This window comes from Rhipicephalus microplus, chromosome 10, assembly GCF_043290135.1.
Source record: "Rhipicephalus microplus isolate Deutch F79 chromosome 10, USDA_Rmic, whole genome shotgun sequence".
Lineage (NCBI taxonomy): Eukaryota > Metazoa > Arthropoda > Arachnida > Ixodida > Ixodidae > Rhipicephalus > Rhipicephalus microplus.
The window spans coordinates 94585650-94608145 of NC_134709.1; the positions used below are offsets into that span (position 1 = coordinate 94585650).

The 22496-nt window shown below is 45.6% G+C and overlaps 1 protein-coding gene across 1 annotated transcript; it reads right to left on the reverse strand.

Annotated features, from left to right (window-relative positions):
* Positions 1 to 594: 594 nt before the first annotated feature.
* LOC142774808 (eukaryotic translation initiation factor 2D-like) lies at positions 595 to 22140 on the reverse strand. Its single transcript, XM_075875903.1, has 10 exons — positions 21770 to 22140; positions 21184 to 21458; positions 18507 to 18802; positions 17877 to 18029; positions 15184 to 15372; positions 14055 to 14257; positions 12569 to 12658; positions 11545 to 11809; positions 5198 to 5278; positions 595 to 3658 (listed from the first exon to the last, which is right to left on the reverse strand). The coding sequence occupies exons 1-10, from the start codon at positions 21823 to 21825 to the stop codon at positions 3548 to 3550; spliced, it is 1719 nt and encodes a 572-aa protein (XP_075732018.1). The 5' UTR covers positions 21826 to 22140; the 3' UTR covers positions 595 to 3547.
* Between the last annotated feature and the right edge of the window lie 356 nt (positions 22141 to 22496).

Genomic DNA, 22496 nt, shown 5'->3' on the forward strand with positions numbered 1-22496 from the left:
CTTATTATTACGTAGCAGCATAATTTAGGGCGTACAGCATAGCAGCAGTAGAATATAATATAATGTAGACTCGTCTTTATTGTTCCATTAGCAAATAAAATTTCAAGCACCAAAATACTCCATACGTTGCATTAAGCCGTTTTGTATGTTGTGTTGTTACCATAATGTTTGTTTCTGATGTTAGTCCCCATTTTTTAAATGTTAATTTGAACATGTTATGAAGTGTTGAGTTCAAAGATATTAATTTCTATGTAAAGTGTGTCTTGACATAACCAAGAAATAAAGAAAAGTTATTACCATAATGTTTTGCTTCACAATTTTATCGCACGATTTCTAGCCTGAGAGTACTGCAAGACCTAAATGTTTGCAGCGTGTACAGATGTGGCAATCATGGCACACTGCATTGTAATGACCATAGCATGCCACAATAATGCAATAAGAGGTAGCATGGTGACTTTCAGAACTAACTTCTCATAACTTTCAATACAGCAATGCTCAGTTGAGACAAACCCACACGCCGCGTGCAGCGCAGGGTCGTTCAATGGGAGCACATTCACTCAAAGCAACAATCTACACAAAACGACGACACAGGCAAAAATTGTAACAACCTCGTTTATTGGGACACTAAAAACGGCTGGCTTCTCTTGATTTCAACAACGATGTGGCTGCTCATCTTACTGAAGAGCATGTGAGGCATTTACGCTGCTTCCACAGTAAAAGGCAAGATGGTGATTACATACAAAGATGATCCCTCATGTTCAACTATCTCGTGACAACATTCCACCCAGCTCTAGTTCGTGCACGCAAATGCTACAAAAACATGAACACCATTGCGGTCACGCGATGGCCTCAGAGATCTTTTACACAGATATTTACAGACACTGGGCCTCTCTTCTCCAAGGCCACCAGGTTAATGCTATACCACTGAACCTGTTCCAAATTTAAGAGCCTGTTTTCTTTGTTAAGCACAACATTAATAAAATATAACAGAAAATTAAGCCAAGGAAAGTATGGACGATGTTAATTAATAAATGCAATTGTAATGCAAGTGTGAAAAAAAAAAAGCGGACGAAAAAAAAACTGGCCACCGGCAGAGTTCGAACCCGCGACCTTCGAATAATGTGTCTGAAACCAATACCTTGACTTTCTGTTAGCTCTCATTGATATTGAAACTGTTCGACGATACATTGGTTCACATAACGAAGGACCCTTTGTGCTGCCAAAAGCTGCTGAGAATCGCAGATCAACCCAAGAGGGTACGCTTGAATCATTCAATAAGAATACTTGATCCGGCGAACTAATGAATATGTATGATGACTACCAGTTGGGCGTGTTGGTATGGTGAGATATGAGTGGTGAGAATGAATATGGCGAGATAAATCTAAAATTCTTCAATAAAGAAAGGTACAAGAGGACCACTTAAGATGAAACAACACAGGCACTTTCTGTTTGTCGGCGGTCTTACTCCTGCACCGTATTTACTCGCGTAATGGACGCACTAGCATAATAATTGCACCCCCAGCTTCAGTCATCAAAAAATTTGGATTCCCTCCCCCCTCGTAATAAATGCACCCCCTACATTTATCCGCTGCAGTCCCGCTGCATTCATCCGCTACAGTTCCTTGAGAAATAGTGAATGATCCAGCCAGAAATCGCACAGCAAAGTAATATGTTTCTCACCAATGTGAGCATGTAAATGCGTATGCTCATTATAAACATTAATAAACATTAAATGTAGAGAAATTATTCTGTGTATTGGCCACAACCTCGATACAAAGAGATTATTCTGTTTTTGAAGTAAGAAGGCACCTATGAAAGTACTGCTGCACTTTTTTTTTTCTTTCAAGAAGAACAGCTTCCTTTGCTGACAAAGGGCAGCTGTACAGAACACATATCTAATCTTTACAATCTAAATGCCTTGATTACAAAGTGCCTTGGCCAAGCCCAGTGTAGCATTTGGCTATGCCTAAGCATGGTGCCATTTGGTAAAGTCAAATCTTGTCATAACAAAGTAGATCTGGCATAAAAATAGCTAGATTAGAGGGGACAGCTCAAACAGCATACACTGGTAATGCTGTTTTAATTGCAATGTTCCTCATTCACCCCATTAGAACCAATAATTCATTACACTCAGGCAGTCTAATGTTCTCATGACTTACCGTATTTACTCGCGTAATGGACGCACTAGCATAATAAATGCACCCCCAGCTTCAGTCATCAAAAAATTTGGATTCCCTCCCCCCTCGTAATAAATACACCCCCTACATTCATCCGCTGCAGTCCCGCTAACTGACACATGGTGCCTCCTCAACTGTTGGATCTTTTTCATTTTTTATTACTTTGCCAACCTCCCTTCAACCAACTCGGCTCGCTCCCTCCCCCCTCGCCCGTTGCCGTGTGCCTATTGCTTTTCTTTCTATCTGTGCGCAACAGGTCCCCCATACAACGGGGTTCACAAGCGGTGCGAGTGTAGAGACATCGCAGCAAGCGAAGGTCACCAAACTGCTTGCGCCAACCCACGTCGGTCGCTTCCTGGGAATACGCCCCCCCCCCCCCCCCCCCCTTCTTTCTTAGCCTACTTTCTTTTTTATTCACACTTACTGTCCCTTCATTCCCCGTTCACCCATGAGTGCATGCTTTTGGGCACCCCTCGAGGTCACAAGCAGATACCATTGTTGCGGTTAAACGATTGCGAGAAAATATAGTCGCAATGCGCTTTTATGGTGTGCACGGGTGGCCTGGAAACAGTTTGCAGAAGATTGCACCATCAACCACCAAAGATGAGTAAAGAGCAACAAAGAAGCTGTTTCCAAACAGTGTACGCGTATGTAAATTGTGAGCCTAACTTTTTTTTGCATTACCGCAATTTTTTCTTCTCCCGAAAAAGTTTTAATAAAATTTGCCCCGTATAATAAATGCACTCCCAAACTTTGCTCCGATTTTTCAAAAAAAAAAAAAAGAAGTGGGTTCATTATGCCAGTGAATACGGTATATACACGAAATATAACATTTTGCATCCAAATGCCTCTTCAAGGGTTATTTGTCCAATCAATAAATCCAATCAATCAATCAATCACACTTATGAATTTTACAATATTGCAGTGGAGCAATGAGCATTAAGGGAAGGCATTCCACTCCTCCCTGTACATCAACATTCATTGGCTCCGTCAATTACCACACAATGAAAATGATATTTCATTCATGAGGTATCAAATAAGCGCAACACTCCTGCATCCAGAGCTTCAGGAAAGGATAGACCACTGCCACTATTCTTGTCAGGTGGGCGGCATTCAGGGAGACACCAGCTGCATCTACCACTCTAGACACTCATGGAACAAGTGACCCAGGTTCAGTTCATGTTCAGGCACAGTTGAACACCTGCTCCCTTGTCTCCATAGTCCGGCCGAGCATGCACAACCCGTGTACGTTGAATGTGGATTCCTGACGAGAGCACGCAGACCCACAATTGGTCGGGAGGCGGCCCAACTCCAGACTGATTGGTCAAGCTGCCTCAATGTCTGCCGACGAGTGAAGATGGCAGTCGAGTTCATTTCCGCGCGCCTCCTTTCTTCTTTCCCGCCGCATGTTCCAGGCCTTTGAGGTACTTGTGGGGCACACCGTACGATGAGCCGGTCAGCAGTCTCTCCATGAAAGCGACCTGTGTAGGCGACGGCAAGACAGAATTTCCCATCAGTTTGAGGGTACAGCGCAGGTCAAGTAGCGTGTGCACAGCCGGGATGAAAAGTTTCTAAACTGCTGAACTGAAAATCCGTTGTTGCTGTGATCAATGTGCACAGTCTACTTTAAACCCACAAAGCTTGGCATATCGTATAGTACAGTCAAACCTGCATTATATTGAGCCCACATATAACGGATTACTGCGTATATTGGACCGCTGTGAAATCCCCTTGAATATATTTTTCGAATAGACAATATTTATTTTATATAATTTCACACACGCACACACAACCCTTTTGTGGATCCCTTCAGATTTGATGCTACATCTAGGCTTAACTGTATAGTACATAAATGCTGACATTCATACATGATGCAAAGTTAAGCACAGCAAATTCGACACAAGACCCCACATGGCTGTCTTCTTGACAGCCTGGTGCAATGCTTAGCTTGTGGATAGCTCGTGAAAACCAATCAGATATTCATTATTGTACCAATTAGGTCAACTATCAACATTACTTCACTTATAGACCCGCCACGGTGCTTTAGTAGATTATGGTGCTCGATTGCTGAACCGAAGGTAGCGGAATCGAATCCCTGCTGCAATGGCTACATTTTCGACGTAGGCGAAAATACCTGAAGTCCATGTAATTGGGTCCAGCTGCATGTTAGAAAGCCGCAGGTGGTCGAAATTTCCGGTGCCCTCCACTACGGCGTCCCTCGCAATCATATTGTGGGTTCGGGACATTAAACCGCAACAATTACAATTATTATTCACCTATAAAGAAGCTTCCTAACACACATTGCAGGTATGCACAATGCACAAGCTGGAATGTGTGCTGCATTTCCGTAAAGGGAGAATAGAAAATACATTTGAAATAGGAGGTCAGAAAACATCGCTAGAGAGATACATCATGAGAATCGAAATACATGGCAACTATCTGAATCTATAAAATGGCTAAGCTGTACAGAATACATAACAGCCACAATTTCATTTTGAGAAAGAAAGAGAGATGGGCTCAACCCCTCCTTCTGATATCCCCTTTCGGTTACACATGTGACTCCAAGGCACAGCCTAAAAATTCTTCAGCTCAAAACTTCTGCAATACCGCATTTACTCAAATGTAATGCAACTTTTTTTATAGATTTTTGTAATCTAAAGTCGATCCTCGCGTTACTATCGAATACCAAAATTACTATGCTTTCTTCTCAGACTCAAAGAAAAATCACCCCTCGCTTCACAATCGTGGTCCCGTTACAATCGCGTGAATATGGTATATATCAGCAATGTGGCTTCTGAGTGCCCATTTTTCGAGTCGTGCGCAGTTTTCTTTCTTGCGCTGTTTCTTCCACACTGCCAGGAGCTAAGGTGACCGTAGGTCAGAAAAGGGCAAAAGTTGAAATAAAGGCTAGACTAAAGCTGAAGAAGCGCACAAACTGAACACAATACTGCCCGTGCCTTTTGTCTTCATGAAGTAAGGAAAGGGGCGCTGCTTGCTTGAATGGCGGTGCTTTGCATTACCTGATTGCCCTGGACGAGAACCTGCTGCTTGCCATTGGCCAGAGGGGTAACGGACACGCTGGCTGCCACACCCACTTGAACCTGCGCAACAGGCAAATAAAAGTCATGGGGAGATGTACCAGGCATGTGATACACAACAGATGATCTCAAGTCAACAATCTGTCAGGACTTCTAGAACGAGCGCAAATCAGGGACAAAGCCTATTTAAACAAAGTAATGTTTCATACGTGACTACAGCCAAATCTCATTATAGCGAATCTCAGATTACTGATTTTTTTCATATTAATGACTTTTTTAAAAATCCCTCTCACACCGAATGTTTCAGAATAAGTTATCAAGTTTTGTCCCCCTTATATTACCGACAACACTTCAAAATACCAAGTAATGATGTTAAAACGTTATCGTGGCTGTAAAAATAATGCCCAGCTCAGTACCTACCACTGTCACCATCATCATCAAAAAGCTCGCGCATTTGTCTCTCTGCCCAGCCTATACATATGTGAGACAGCCCTGTCGCCACTATCATCACCTGGTATTTGTTTCTAGCATCGGGGTTCGCCCCGTTGCCTTCGTTTTCGTCGAGTAGCTTTACCTGCGCGCTCATTACACGGCTGTTTTTTAGCTGTTTGGTCGCGGTGGTCTAGTGGCTAAAGTACTTAACTGCTGACCCACAGGTCGCGGGATCGAATCTTGGCTGCGGCGGCTGCATTTATGATGGAGGCGAAAATGCTGAGGCCCGTGTGCTCAGATTTGGGTGCACGTTAAAGAACCCCAGGTGGTCGAAATTTCCGGTGCCCTCCACTACGGCGTCTCTCATAATCATATGGTGATTTTGGGATGTTAAACCCCACATATCAATTAGCCGTTTCATTGGTGGTTGAATGTCCAAGATGAGCTCTGAAAGCAGCACAAAAAAAAAATGCTATGACAGTCAAAAAGTTGGGGGACCCTTAAGCTTCGCCTTTAAGAGTTAAACGCGATAGCGAAATCAAGCCCCTATGCACCCTTCAACCGCTAAGTGCATACTTATTAATATGTTTTGTCACACACACGCACACAACCACGCATGCACGCAAGTGCGACGTATCTATAGCAATGGTACAGGTTTTCGACATATTTAACAGCACTTTTAAAACAACTTCATGAAAATATTATACAGTGATTGTTCAGTGGTTGACGAGAATATGTCACCAGTAGCCCTGCCGATGAGCAGGACTGTGTAGTTTGGCCACTTCCCTCTGCCGATAAGGTAGTCTGGGTAGTGCACCCAGTTGCTCGTGCTTGAACATTACCATCGCTCTGGCTCGTTAGTTTTGGAATGCTACTTGACATGATTGTCCCGCCCGCACTCATCGATGAGCAAGGCTGTGCAGCTTGGCCACTTTCCTGTGCTTAAACGGCGGAACCATATAAGCTCCATCGCCGCTGTCGTTTTGTCTCGCTCTGTTAAGCCAGCAATTCGTAGTTCTCTTACCGCTTCTGTCGCACAGCCTCAGCATGCTGTGCTTTGCTCTCTGCCTTTTGCGCATCAGTCGCGCGTGGCCTTCCTCGTCGTCGAGCACCAGTTGAGACAGATGCTGCATGAAGTGCCCCAGATGAGGCAATGTGGGTAGTGCTTCCAGTTGCTCGTGCTTGAACGTTAGCATTGTTCTGGCTCGTTAATTGTGGAACACTAATTGACATGAATGTATCGCCCACACTCATCGATGAGCAAGGCTGTGCAGTGTGGCCACTTCCCTCTGCTAGAACGGCACTCTCCTGCAGTCGAGACACATTTTTTACAATGTCTCACAGATGGCACACAGACACACACACGCGCGCACGAATGGTACATACAGGTTCTTTACTTAAAGCAAGAGTCGCGTGGCCTCCAAAATAAATGCCGCGCGCTTGCCATCTCAGGCCATAAAGAGTCTCACAAAGCCTCACAGATGGAAGAACATTATCTAGCGCTTCCTGTTTGCTTGATCGACGCCTCTGGAAAGGCATGATATGTTTTCCGCTAGATGGACATGGTTGTGCATATTTAGAGCTGTTTGAAAGTTCCTGTGTGTTTTTAGCGGCGATGGCTGCACTATCCCGGTCTTTTTCGACGTAGTTTGTTGGCCTCCCAAATGCGCCTACAAATTGCCGAATGGGCTCATTTTCGTCGCGACACCTGTGGAACAAAACGCGTGAAGGAGATTCCTTCCACAACATGGCATTTATATCGCGTTTTTTTCTGAAGCAGCTGCAACTAACATCGTGGCTTTGTGGTAGGACACCTGCTTGCCCTGCGAACGGCCCGGGTTCAATCCTCAATAGGACCAAAAATTTTATACATTATTTTATTTGCTTCTTTCTCAATTTTTCGCTCACGGATGATTTTTCCCTTACAACCGACGGTGCCGAAGCCGATAGTGGTATTTCTGTGACACGAGCTCTCTAGCGCTATCGCGTTAAAAAAAGAAATGGCAGCATATCCACGAAGTGAATGATGGAGAGTGAGGCGAAGAATTCGTCCGTCCATTCGTCCGTCAGTGTGACCGTCCATGCGTCCATCAGCCCGTCCGTGCATGCGTCTGTTCGTGCATCCGTCCCTGCGTTCGTCCATGCAGCCGCCCCTACGTCCGTTCATGCGTCCATCCATGCATCTGTCTATGTGTCCGTTCGTCCATCTATTCAACACTCCAAGTACCACTATCTCGCATCTTTTCATCATATATTCCCCATATAGAAGCACCGCCATCCAGCGGACATTCCAAGGACTAAACGAGAGGTAGCACGCGCACACTTTCTTAAGGCTTGCGCTTCGGGTTCACTTCCCACCTTTAACCACCTCGAGTTCATGGTATATACTAGTACACTGTATTCATGGCACTGCGGCCGAACGCTCGCTAAACCTTTCGAAAACCAAGGAGGTTACACCCAGCGAGTACGACGTAGTAAACTTTTTCAGTCAGATAGTGCTCAATGTACATGCCAATGGCTGCTAATAGGAAATGAGAGCCGGAGAATTGGGCTTTTACTTTCTTACGGCTTGCGCTTCGTATCTACTTCCCATTTTTAACCACCTTGAGTTCATTCATGGTATATACAAGTTTATTGTATTCATGGCACTGCGGCTCAACGCTCGCTAAACCTTTCTAAAGCTAAAGAGGTTACATTCAGCGAGTATAGCGTAGCAACCCTTTCTTGTCAGATAGTGCTCAATGTACATGCCAATGGCTGCTAATGGTGATCGCAGCCTGCGCGTTAACTAAAAGCCAAATGCTCCTGTCTCTCATTCCCCATTAGCAGCCATTGACATGTACATTGAGCACTATTTTTTATTGTTCAACAACGCACAGAAAAAGTCTCTCACCGGCACCACCATAGAAGTCAATCAAAATGTTATACTTGTTACATACAACGGGGGACGAACAGGTGCCGCTATAAGGAGCTTCGCCCCTAAAATGCGATGGCACAAGTGACCTATGGGATGAAGTCACCTATGATTACCCGTGTGTGCTTCGCTAATGACTTAACATAATGCACAGTTCGACAATGAAGCATGTACATGAGCTTAGCTGATGACGAATAAGATCCATACAATTTGTCAAAGTATGAAAACGGTGACGAGAGCGAAGACGCCGTTAAACAGCTTTTGTGAACCAACGTGAAGAATCGATATTTAAGCCGATGCTTCGCAGTGCACAAGAAGGATGCACACGTTTTGAGAGTTCTTTCAGCAGCCAAGCTGCCCTCATAAGGACAGATCGTGCTCTTTTTCAAATTAACATGCACCGGTTCCGTAATAATTTAGCGTTTCTTTTTTTCTCGCTCATTAGAGAATAACACGATCACGAATATATACACAGCACAGGTAGGCAACTCATGTGCTTGCATTTGTGATTTTTGCTAAAACTTATAATGCTTTCACTACAATGACTTTTCAAAATAACTAATTATTTTTAGTGGTTCTTTGAGATTTGTTGTCTTGAGATTTCACCATGTATTAAAGCCAGTCTAAATGAGTCGTCTGTTGTAATGAACAGTGCAAAGCCATGATGAGGGTGCAATGCGGAATGCACAGCAACATCAAATGAAAGTGTCTTATACATATTAGAAAAAAAAAATTATAACAAAAATCTGAGCAAAAACTCATGCGATTCCAAAAGGCTTGGATAACTGATTTTTCCATGCAAAGAACCACTACAGCCTCGAGGGTGTATACATGATGAGATAGCGTGGTATGTGCATAGGATATGCATTTTCAAGGCACCATATGTGAGTTAAATCACCAAGTTTTTTTTTTACAAAATCTGATGCACTGTGGAACCACAACATCAATTCAAGGTTACCAGAAGTTTTACATGAAGCAAGCACAAATCAACAAAATGTGACTTTCCAAGAATAGAGGGTATATCCGGGAAAAAGGTAGAGGACAAGGATGGAAGCCTAGATGAACTTCTAGCTTGTGCGCAATCACACTCAAGGTTATGCAATGCTATCAAGCTCACCCATACCCAAGCTCTACAGAAGTACACTAGACTCTTGATAATTCAAACTTTCGTTTGTTTCAAACAAATCTCACATTTCTGGTTGACGCATCACTATGTTTTCGAGTCGAAATGCCCCACTGCACAAGTTCGGTAAATTCAAACTTTTTGCTTATTCATGTCTGCTGGTTTTGGCCCGTCTATGTAAACATTGGCCTTTTTTATGTTGCAAATAAATAAATGTGGTCAAGCAAGCCAAACCAGAAGCATCCACAATCACATGCTGACTTGCAGAGAGAGAGAGATATAACAAAAACAAACAAAGAATTTCCACACACAGTGAAGCCTTGATTCATTTATTGCCTGCTACAGGATTTATCTATTGCCTGCTACCAGATGCCTGCTACAGGAAGAACAAATCAGCTGGCAAACCCTTCCTCTCTTTTTCTTTCGATTAATGTTGGTCTCTAGTGCTACATGCAATCATTTGGCATATTGCATTGCCTCCAAAATGATCGTGCACCATAGATGACCCCAAAGAAATCTCGATTAGCATGCCCCCATGAGATGTGGGGAGGCAGGGGGGACGCCAAGCAGATGACGTGATGATAGTGTCGGTTACCCGCCACCTGTTTGAAACCGCTCCTCAGGCATCTAGTAAAGGAGGCAATGATCCATCACGTGCCAAACCCTTTCTAAACTCACTTTCCCCGCAGCACACAAGTGTCATGCAAAAAAGCATTCTAAGAATGAGAAGGGGTTACCAGCTGACACGAGACACCATGCACTTGATCTCTCAATTGAATATGCGTGCAGGTGATGTATATTATTAAGCACCAGTATGATCACTAATGTCTAAAAACAATACTGGCAATCATGCAGAGCTGTCTATGATGTTGCTAAAGCACTGACAAACAATAAACATGCAAATGCTAATCTGTATGCTGCCCCAAGCCACATTTTTGAAAATGTGGGGATCTTAGGCGTGCCCGCAACCATTTCGCGGGCATTCCGCCGTACGGCCGCTCCTTTTCCCTTTCCCATGCTCTGGCAACAGCGCGTGGCGATAGATGGCGCCACACATGGGCGCGGCACGTGTTCTCAGAGGCTACGAGAATCGGGAGGCCGAGTCACGTGCGCGCCGGAAAGGTCTCCCCTCTGTTGGTCGGCGCCGGGTAAGCACGTGTTTCCTTCGTTTGCGTCCCCTTTGGGAATCGCCGGACTGTAGCCTGCCTGGGGGCCTTGACATCCCGGCAGGTGTGTTTAGTTGAGTGCTGGCTTCGGCATTTTACGCTAAGCCAACAGCGGTACGTAGTGCTTGAAGTGGTTGCACCACACCAAGCCGCACCTGCCGTAGGCCTATGCGTACGAGGTTTGCCCTAACTCTCGCGACCAGGCCCAGTGGCCATCGTGAGAGTGGGAAGCATAGCCCCAAGAAACCTTTTCCTGAACGGCGTGTCAAAGCTCGCCATTGCCAGCTGCGACGTGCTCGCGGTTTCCCCTTATCATGAACGTCCGCGTGCAGGAGCCTTTGCTCTCCGCGTCCCAGGAGCGGACATTGTACTGTTGCCCGGGGTGCTGCCAAAGGCAATAAAGTGTTGGTGTATTTCTGTTATTCGAACACTGTCTGTCTTGCAGCGCCGTGCTAAACGCCTTGTTAGTAGAGCGCGCGCGGAGTGGTGCACTACACGCGAGTAGGTGACGGAGTTGCGGCCCTGTGGCTTGCTAAGCGTGAACCCGCGGTGATCATCCGCTACGGTGAGTAGCGAGGTAACCATAAGAAGTATAGATATTTCGAACTTTTTATAATTGAACCAAATCCTGAGGTTTCCTAAAGCTTGAAGTTTTGAGAGTGCACTGTACTTGGGGAAAAGTAGAGGGGCTCACCTCATGTGCCAGGTGTGCAATGTCGATGCCGTACGACTCGAGACCCTCGACGAGGGTCACCTTCTTGTTGCCCGTTCGTTGAGCCACCTTGAACGAAATCGGGGGCAGGGCACCGCGGTGGATGGTGGATCGCCCGCCGTCTGCGGGCGTGACTTCGTGCGCGGGCTGCATCCGCGACATCACCCGGTTGAAGAGTTCCTCCCAGCTGAGCTTCTCCGACGAGCACGCTGCCGCGTCGCTCAGGTGGGGGTCCATTTTCACCAAGCTGCAACGTGCAGGCAACAAAAGGCTCAGTGCTTTCCGCTCTATGTGCACTATGCTGGCAGTTGAAACATTATAATAAGACCGCACTGAAGAATTTACCTTTCTCAATACATGGTCCACCCTCTTAACTTTTAACCTGAACGCGCAAGCATTGACTGCAGAGATGATAAGTGCGGTACAACTGAGTGCAGTGGGTGAAGTGAAAGATAACACATGCACGCATGCCATGAGTAGTCCTGTGCAACTGTCTTCTGTTAGGCTGTTCCAGGAACTGGACAACACCCCACTTTTTTTGAGTACCATTATCCCCATCGTTTTTTCTGTTCTGAACACAGCATTGAAGTAGTTATGAAGAAAAGACCACGTAGTCACACTTGAGCCGGACAGGATGCGATAAACACCCGCTGATATTACAACATGCGACTCAGGATTAATTATTTTTGTATGCTGTGGTCCTTGCAGCACTTTACTGACGCAAAAAATATATCTGCCCCCGCAAGCCAAAAACAGGAGAAAAAAGCACGCGGAGTTGGATCCGTTTCGCATGATAGCATGACAGAAAATAGTTGCTCTAAACTTTTAACTGCGCGCATGTGTGTATTCTCGCTGATTTTGTCACTGCTCTCTATCGAAAGGCGCATATTATTTCATGGCCATCGCTCGTTCGCTCAGGTTTAAAATTAAATAAATATCGGTAGTGTGTACATCCAAACCACAACATACTTCGTAGCTTGGACGAGGTATGATGTGCTGTACTGACCTTCTGTCATCTGGATCTTGAAGTTCGTTTTCCTTCACGTAGCTCCTGATGACGGCCCTCACTTCATCGAGTCCCAGTGCGTGTCCTTTGCTGCCAAAAGAGAGAACACAATGCAAGAGCTGAAGCGCATACATCATAGGACATGGATATGAAACTCTTATGTGTGTGTCAAACGGTACACAAATGCAATGTGACGTAACCAGAGCTCCCCAATCAAAGTAGTTCCAAAACTTCATTCCGAAATCTGAACGTGCTTATGGACAAACTTGTGAAGAGGGAGAGAAAAAATAAAGCGAACGGCGGGGAGGTTAACCAGGACCGAGAAGTTGTGAAGGTTAGCAAACGAACATGCCACCAGGGTGCAATGACAACATGTACACCTTGTCACCACATCTTTCTCAGCAAACAGGTAACACAACAATTGGCCTCGGTGATTTTGAGCAATGCTGCATGCGGACTCAGACACGAGGAGCCTATGAGGAGTCCCACAACTGATATGACTGAAAAGCTCTGGACATGAAAAGATGATGCCATGCCACAAGACTAAGCAGAGAAAAAATCACAGTTTGATCACAAGGGTGAATCAATGAGTGCCATAGGGACAAATAGCAACATTAAATGAATTGAGGCTAGGACTCAACTTTATTAGGTTCTGAAGTGGCATAACTACAAAATGCTGACATGCGAGGATATGGCTTTTTCGTGCTGTCTGGCACCATAATGTGAGATAAGAGGTGAGGGCAGAGTACGTACAAGGTAGGAGCAGTGTAGTTATGTCAGACGAGATTGCATCTGCAACCTTTCGATCAAACTTTGTGGTTGATGCCTGAGCTATGCAGTTTCCTTCCCCCCACTGGCTTTCATGCTCCTTCGCCCGCTGGAGTAGGCCAAATAGCGTGAAGGGTTGCCAGTGGGGAGAACGTCGGCTTGAGCCATGTCCATCTGCAGCCTTCGCAAGCTTATGACGCATATGACGAGTGAGGTGTGTTGCGTTGACTCTACTTCAAAGAAAAGAGTGTTTGTCAGGATCAACTAAACACCATTTATTAATACAACGAAAAATTTAGAAAGTTACAGCGACAAGGGCAACACACAAGACAAATTTCCAAGCATGACCTCCGGGTCATGCTGGCAAACCCTGGCCCCGGTGGACAGCATGGCACGCATACGAACGAACTCCGCAAACTTTCATCGACCCTCCCCCCCCCCGGTTGCCCCTACTGGACGCATGTGCAAGAATCCTCACTGCTGGGTAATATCACTGCCAGTGTGGACAAAGCCGAGGGTGGTTACTGAGGGTTCCCCCAGGCTTATCAATAGGGGCTTTATACGGAACGCAACGACGACAGCAAAAGTATGCCTCTAGTGTCCATATAATTGCCATAAAAGAAGATTGCAGGTTCATGATAGCTAGCCTAAAGCCACAGCAGCCATAAATCGAACCTGTCCAAGCAAAATGCCGTAGCCACTCGAGTACGGCACTCACCTGCAACCAGGGAAGAGAGGCAGCACGGCGGCCGTGATGGAGCGCAGCTCCCGGATGGTGGGGAAGCGGTAGCCGTCCCTCTTGGGTGGCTCGGCCGGTGGCAGTTCCATTTGAGCAAAGCCGCGCAGGCGAGGGTGTTCCCTGCGAACCGACACAATGCTCTGGACGCCCGGACTGGTCTCCTTCAGTGCCAGTAGACCTTCCTGGGAGGAGTAAGGGCCACGAAAGTTGCTTCCCATTTCTCCACTGAGCGACGGATAGCCCAGTCGCTACTGGTCACACTGTTATATTCCTGCTATGAGTGCAGGGGCTCAGGGAACTTCCACTACAGTTCTTACAATGAAGTAGAGTGTTTCAAACTAAATGTCAGTTAAAGGGACCGACAACTGCCAAGAACAGGAAATGACATGACTCCAACGATGGAAGGATCGTCCGTTGCATAGACTCAAACCAACCCTATTTCTTCCGTGAGACGTAGACATTTATTTATGTATTTATTTTACCCTCAGGGCCCAAAGGCATTAAATATTTTTATTCCTTCATTAAATGTTGCAAAAACTGACCTGTGGCTCCTCTGGCAGCAAAAACATGAACGATTCGTTGTACCCAGCCACGTGACTGTTGATTGCTATATGTGGCTGGCTATTTTTTAGTATTGAATTATTGTTTATTTCTTTATAATCAATATTACTTTATATAAATGTACATATAGGCCTGCTTTAGTGGTATGCATTAAATCGGCACAACCTCTGTGTGATGTAATGATCCCTTTCTTGTCAGAATGTCTTGAGCAACTTTTCAGCGTGCTCATGCAACTATGCACGCAGCTTCCAGATCACTAACATTTTGGAGCGACATAGTTTTGCTGCCTACATTTCGCCTCGAAATGTTGGGCACTGCTACTCAACGTGGCCGTGCAAGTGCGTAGTGACATATCCGATGACTTGGCTTGGCTCGTGTATTGAGAGAGTAACAACGCCGAGACAAGCTACCCTCGACATAGGCGCAGGAGTGCGTGCTTACTTGAAGTGTTAAAAAATATACCAAAGGTGGTTTAGGGGTGTGCGATATCGATGGCGGCGAAAAGCGGAAGGCGTTTAGTGAATAAGGCATGATCGCAACTGCTCACCGACTGCAAATGTGCCAGGTAGGTGGACAGCTTCTTGTACGAAGTACGCCGGATGTCGATCTGCCGACCCGGAGGACAGCGTGGCAGGACGTGACCGCTGTACAGGCTGCTTGCAAGCAACGGCAGGGGAAGCTTCGATCGCAGTGCCGACAGCACGCAGCTCTCCAGCAGGGCATCCATGGTGTCCATCTAGGAACGACAAGAAGAGAGTGATTTAGCTTTGCAGATTAGTGGAAACAAACAGCTTGACTAATACAAGAGACGAGCTCAGCAATACCGCGAACAACCCAAAGAAGTGCACAGTTCACATATGCGGACGAAACTTGTTTTTTTGCCAGTTCTTTCAACTGATAGCGAAGGAGAATCAAGACACATTGTGGAGAGGCCAACTTGACTTTACTGGAAAGTCACAATGCCTCAAACTAACCTTGACCCGCTAGGTACGACTGAAGTGAACACATCGGTGAAGACACTATGGTGCTTCACTTGCTTCATTCCTGTACCAACATGTAAAGATACAGACTCTCGATAAACGGAAATCTGTTAAACGAAACTACTGCTTCAATAGAACTGCCTTTGATATGATTGGTTTCGTACTTGGTATTCTGCATCCCTCTCGATCCCTTCGTAAATGGAGCCTTTTTTAGCCGTACCTTCAGGTTCTCTTTAATTTAAAGTCTGCATTATTTTTCTTTGCCTGAAACAAATACAATATCAAACAAATCACACATGAATTTTGAGCCTACAATTCACTCAATAGTCAATACTGTTGATTGGGCGAGTTGGTGGGCGCTCTCATTTCGAAACAGTCACTCCTTGTAATGTGAAAGCGGAATTCCTCCTACTGCAGACTGATTAAACTTAGGATATATTAATGAAGCACACACAAGTCCACCTATGCATTTTCTTTTTTGAAACATGTTATCGAGTGCTTTAGAATTATGATGTGTGAATTTGACACATTTGCATATGCTGCATCATAACTTGTGCTGAAAGGCTTATGCAGAATGTAAGCACAATCATGTGAGCTTTGTTTTCCTAAGATATTGCAATTTTTAAAATTCACCAAAAAGTACTCATGCAGTGGGAATAAATAGGGAACTACAGTCGAATCTCTATAATTCACACTCAAAGAAGCAAGAAAGTTTGTTAAAATTAAAAGAAGTTCGAATTAATGAAAGCTAAATGAACAAAGGGCTCACCATGCAATGGCGCATGTGTGTTGAGCTAACACACGAGGGGGAAGTTTCAGAAGACATACATTTATTCACAAATCACAGGACATCCGTCATTATATTGAAGCAATCGTTGATGCGTGTCTGCACACGTTTGCCTTGCAGCGAGTCAATCAATTTCACATGCAGCTTGCAAAGCATTTCTACCTTGGCAAGAGAAGCTGCGTGCGGTAATGTCTAATGCACACACTCTGAAGACGCAACAACAACTACGTCTCCACTGCTACCCTCTGCGCCGCAGCCGGAGCGTGGCCAGCACATGACCAGAAAGGAGGAGTGTCTCCACGCGGAGAGAAGCAGATCGGCATTTGAGAGAGAACCAACACTCCGCGGCAGATTTTCTTTTTTTGCTCTTTGCGCGCAGCTTTGAAGGAAGAATGGTCTCTACGTGGCCAGGACGGGAAAGCGTAGCACCGGCACGTCGCAGATCAGCATTAGAGAGAAAGACAAGACACAGCGACAAATTTTTTTCCCCTCTCTCTCTTCACACGTGGCATTGAAAGGAGAAGGGTCTCTATGAGGCAGGTATGGAAAAGGAAAAAGCGTAGCACAGGCACGTTGGAGATTGGCATTTGAGAGAGAGAGAGCAAACATTCCGCCGCAGTAATTTCTTTCCTTTCATTCTTTTCCTTCTTCGCGCACAGCATTGAGGTGTCAGAGATGCCACAGCGGGGGATTGGGTGTGGTGCTGAGAGCATTTTCCGAGCATGGTATGTTCAAATTAACCGTCACAAGTGCTTGCGCGTTCGAATTACAGAGTACTTTCGCCCATTGGAATACACATAGCTTTGTTGGCACCCCAGCATTGGTTTGAATTAACCGGAAGTTGAAATTAAGCATGTTATAATTAATGAGATTCGACTGTACAAGAATAGTGAAATTAATTTTTAAATCAGCAATGAAATTTGGCAACAGATTTTTGCATGACATAACAATGTGCGAATGTTCGAAAGTTCTGAATGCCACTTGAATACCACATTTGTGTTTCGTCTATTCAATTTCAAAACCATGTACTGTAGAATATTATTAAATGAAATTTGCAGGAAACAAGTCAATATTTTCCACCTTACAGGAATTTCGTTTATTGAGAGATGTGCGGAGGCACAGCACCCCAATGTAGCACCAACAACGTTAGAGACATTGCTGTTTCAGTGATTTCCCTTCGCCAAGATTCTACTGTGTATGAATAACCTTGAGGACCACCTGCTTCCCAGCAAAATTCATGCCAAAGAACGAAGACACCCTGACACTGCTTTATCCCCTATTCTCCCTGACGTTCAGAACGTAAAATGCACAATTGACGCATCAAGCACCCGTTGAAACTACTCAAAGAAAAATTGTGATACAGCCACAATATGCAAAGCAGTAAAAAAAAAAATGCTGCGCAAGCATGTTCTTTGTCTGCTCCTTTAGTCCGCGAAAAAAGCCACAGGACAATGCAGGAGGATCTGAACTTACCGTTTCTTCAACCTGCTGCTCTTCCTTGGCATCCTCCGATGGCTCCGGCTGCACTTCCGCCATTGCTGGCTTCTCAGTAGGTGCGCATTGCTCTTCGTCGACTGCAGAAGAGTTTTCTTCAGGTGGTGCCGCTGGGGTGTCCGTTTCTGGGGACTGAAAATGTAAGGATTCACAGAGGTCTTTTTTTTATGCCCCGTAGTTACCCATCGCACACCGATTCACCATAAAAAAAAATGTGTATACCATATTTAGAATATTTTGTATTCAAATGACAACTGGATGCAGCTTGTGTTGAAACTTGTTTTCAACTCCATACCCGATATTTACTTCTCAAGAATGATATGAAGCACATACAACAAGCACACAGTTTGGAACACGAAGATATTGTACACGCAGCTTCAAAGAAATGACATGGGAGATCAAAATTACTAATAGAGGCAAAACGGGCTCCACAGGGTGCAAATATGGCTTTTCACTAGTGTAAATGCCGATGCACAGCAAATTCGTTGCTTGCACACACTAGTCAATGATTTGGGTGGCTGTGCACATGAAAAATCTGTGCAATTCAGCAAAAGGAGAGGAGGTTGGGTATGGGTAGCGTGCATTCATCAACCGGCGGGAAGCGCTCACCTCTGGCTGTTGGTTTTCCTCGTCCTCTTCTTCGCCACAACTGTCGCCGTCGATCTGGGGCAGCGGCCGCTTGCCACCGTGTGCCCACAGTTGGTCACCCAAAACGTGCGCAATAGCAACGGCCTTACCGGATCGCTGCTCAGCCACTAATGCCTTGGGGCTCTGCAGAAGGCGCCCGACGGCCACGGCGGCCCTGCCTTCTCCTGCCACTCGAACAGCCACTGCGTCACCCAGACGAGCCTCGGAAAGGCTCTCGCTGTAGCCAGCCAGCCCTGGTGCCATGAAGTCTGCACCCCCTGCCATAGGTGAAGGAGATCCCAATGTTTTCAGCTAGATTCAAGCCAACTGCACTCATACCTCAATACAACGAACCGGGATAAAACAAAATATCGGTTATAACAAAGTAAATAAAAAATGGTCTTGCAATAGATATCGTGCTAGGAATATACCTTTATAACAAATTTTCGAATATAACAGACTTAGTTTCAAGAAGCTGACAACCCGGCAACATGGAAATCGATATACTCTCGAAGTTAGACGAGGGACAGGGCGTGTTAGCAAACATGCTTTTCTTTTTTCTCAACTCGAAGCGATTTACCTTTGGCAAAAAACTTGCTCACATTCTTGCAACTATAATTCGCCAGAGATTAGTCAGTAAAATCTCTATTGGGCAACAATTAATAGCTGCTTTGACTCTGCTCTAGCAGGCTTTGCCTACTAGAGAATGTTCTCTGCCAACAGAGGTCGCTAAACATTGCAGCTGCTGATGATGCCAACAAGAGTATGTACTGCCCTCTCAGGCACTGCAGTGCGGCTTTAATTTTTCCAATCCTATTCTCCCCCCCCCCCCCTTTTTTTACTCAAAAATAAATAAATATTATGAATATATTTTCAGGCAAGATTCAGAAAATCGAAAGTGACGTCGAACTTTGTACATTTTTCAAAAAATTTGGAAGAGCTGGCAGGTATGACTAAGCATGCATTTGAGCTCGGGCGTGTTAGTTATGCTGAAGAAAGTGGGCAGGAAGATGACTGCCACCGTAGCCCAATTGCAGGACATCAACACGTTATTCGAAGGTCGCAGCTCTAATACCTTCTGGTGGCAAGTTGTCCTTCCACGCGCTTTGCTTTCTTCCCATTTGTATTATAGTTACTGTGAATAACGTCCCCTCATACATTATTTAGCTTGATTGCCTGTTGGTTCTCATTAAGTGACGTGCACAACTGCAGAAGTGTCATGACGTGAGCTCGTTGGTAAATGTTAATTTCAACAGTGCAAGAACGAACCAGACCGCAAGAGAGTAGCTACAGGACAAGCTTTGATACCATCAACTCGACCTTTTTTGTAATTATTATTCGATTGCCGATTGGAAGAATGCGTGGATGTATAGTTTTTTGTGTGCTTTCTGACTTATATTTTTCACTGTAATAAAAAAGAAATTATTTAGTTCATGGTTCAGAGCTTGTCGTGTATATTATCTTCCTTTGTCCCGTCCTTCCTTGTGCTGTTGAAATAGATGAACATGGCTTAAATCTGTGATTGCTGAGATCAACGTATTGAAGCTTGTTTTCAGATCATAAGTTCCAGCAGTGCACTACCTGCCTAGAACAAAGCGAGGCTGCTAATTAAGGCTACAAATGAAACCGGGCCAAGGGTGGATACATATGTGGGGTTTAATGTCCCAAAACCACCATATGATTACGAGAGACGCCGTAGTGGAGGGCTCCAGGGTGGATGGAAAAAAACTGGAACTGAGTGCTTCGCCTTTTTCTCCTTCCTGTCCCCCTTTTTCACGAAACGCATTTCACACCACAGTCAAGCATATCTCTTCAACTTATATGTCTGTTAGTGGGTCATTAATTGCACCATAATCTGCTTCTACCATTGCTATTAAGTTGTCACGCTACGGTCATTCAGTGTCAGGCATTACATAGTATGTCACGAGCTAGTCCACTCACAGCTGAAACGGCGAACACTACTGCGCACGTACTATCAGCATCAAATGAAACATGAACATCCGAGTGTGCGGCCCAAGTACTAGCATAAGGCGCTCTGTCCATTTATCAGCATTGACAGGTGTGCACATGTGGATTGGCAGTGCTCAGCGATCTTTTTAAAATGCAATATTTTTGCTTGTGTTCTAATTCTGATGTGGTGATGACAGGCACCGGTGCAGGCAGGTCGAGCTCTTTTGGCCGTTTCCCTTTTATTTTCATTGCCTTTGTTTCGAATATCTGAACTAGAACAGAGGCGAAAATATCGTACTGTAGAGAAATCACGCAGCGCTACCAGACCAGATGTGCGGAGTGGACCTGCTTACGGTGATGGCTGGAGGGTGCACACTGCGCTTTCAGTAATGATTGCGGACCATTTGTGATTTATATGACGCCGATTGCACACCCACGAGCAAAACTACAGGCCATAGGGGCATGAGCTGGAGTCGCTATATGTGCCGTCTGGTTGTGAGCTGTCTTCAGTCGAAAGCATTACTTCAATGAAATTTGTCAGAGAAATGCTCTTGACAGGAGACGACTCGCCGCTAGACAGCGCAAATAGCAAATGTAAACGACAGCACTGGTCTGAGTATTTTCGCTCATGAATGCGCATGATGTAGACAGCTGAATCAGCTGTTCAAAGCAGCAGTGAAAGTGCTTGCACGCATGCCTGCATGCTCACCTGCTAGCCGCTCCACGACTGGCTTCCAGGTGCAGACATAAGGCAGCATGGAGGGCAGGCGCCACAGAGTGTACAGGCTGGGCACCAGGCGGCCCCCGTCGTGCTCGAAGAACAAGGGCTCCGAGTCCAGGCTGTAGGCCACCACAGATTCGCCTCCGTGGCACAGCAGACGCAGCTGGAAGAGTTCGCCACCTCGCCCGACAGGGCACAGCTCGTCCAGCTGACTAGCACTCAGGTGAGGGTACTGGGACTCCAGCTGAGAACGAAGGCGCTTGCTGCATCAAAGGAGAGAAGCAGTGATGTTAGAATGTGACGGTGGCCCAAGACACGCATCGATACGACGTGGATCACTAAATGCGCCGTTTGGCTTGCCTATAATTGAATACAACTTTAGGAGTATGCAGCAAATTCTCGTGCCCTGCTACACCAGTTCTCGTGCGTTCTCGTGCCAGTTCTCGTCAAATTCTCGTGCCCTGCTATACCAGTTGACAGTGGTCAAGGTGAATCGAACAGACATGCATCCCGTTTGCAAACGTCAGTACAGAAACTACCAACAGAACACAACAATAAACAATGAAGGACTCACCGATCAGTGTTCCTGAGCCGGACGTTCGACTTGATTTTGAACGGTTTGATGAACATTTCCGGGTTGTCGTTGAAGAAAAATATTCGCGAGATCAATTTCAAGTAAGCCAAGTGCCGGTCATAAACCAACGTACTAACTTGCGCTTGCGCAGCACCTGGAAATCAGAAGTGTCTTTGGTGGCTGCTCTTTAATAGGATCAACGTGGGTGATGCAGACTATAATCTTAGTGCGAATGTTTTTACGGAATCTCGCTATTTAGTGCCGTTGTCAACAACTTCACCGCACACATCCCAGCACATATGGACTGGACCGGTAGACGAAGCCAGTTGGCTACGGCCGGCTAGTGAACTGACTTTTGGAATTTGACCGGACTTGACTTGGTTCTTGTGTGGCTTGTAACCAGCACAGCGACATGACCTACTACACTCCTGACCTGTTCAGATAGCGGGGTTCCTATGGGAGCGCGTGTCCCCGCTCTCGTTCAATCGCTCGCCGTAGGTGGCGCTACCTATAACCTGTTCGTCTGCTACTTTACGGCTGTTTGGACGGCGCTAGAGTAAGAACGGCTGCATTCCGTGATGAACAGCCGGCATATATGTGACTATTTTTTCACTTAGATGACTGGTCAAGTAAGCTGTTCAGTGTGACGAAAAATTTATTGCACACTGGTGGACAAATGCGAGAATCCGTAGACTTACATAGTGTAGGACAGCATATGTGATGTTGC

Coding starts and splice junctions, on each gene's coding strand:
- LOC142774808 (XM_075875903.1), bottom strand. CDS start 21,825: ATGTTCATCAAACCGTTCAAAATCAAGTCGAACGTCCGGCTCAGGAAC. Junction 12,659..14,054: donor CCTCTCTTCCCTGGTTGCAG/GTGAGTGCCGTA, acceptor CTCTTTTGGCAG/CAAAGGACACGCACTGGGAC. Junction 3,659..5,197: donor TTCTCGTCCAGGGCAATCAG/GTAATGCAAAGC, acceptor TCGCCTACACAG/GTCGCTTTCATGGAGAGACT.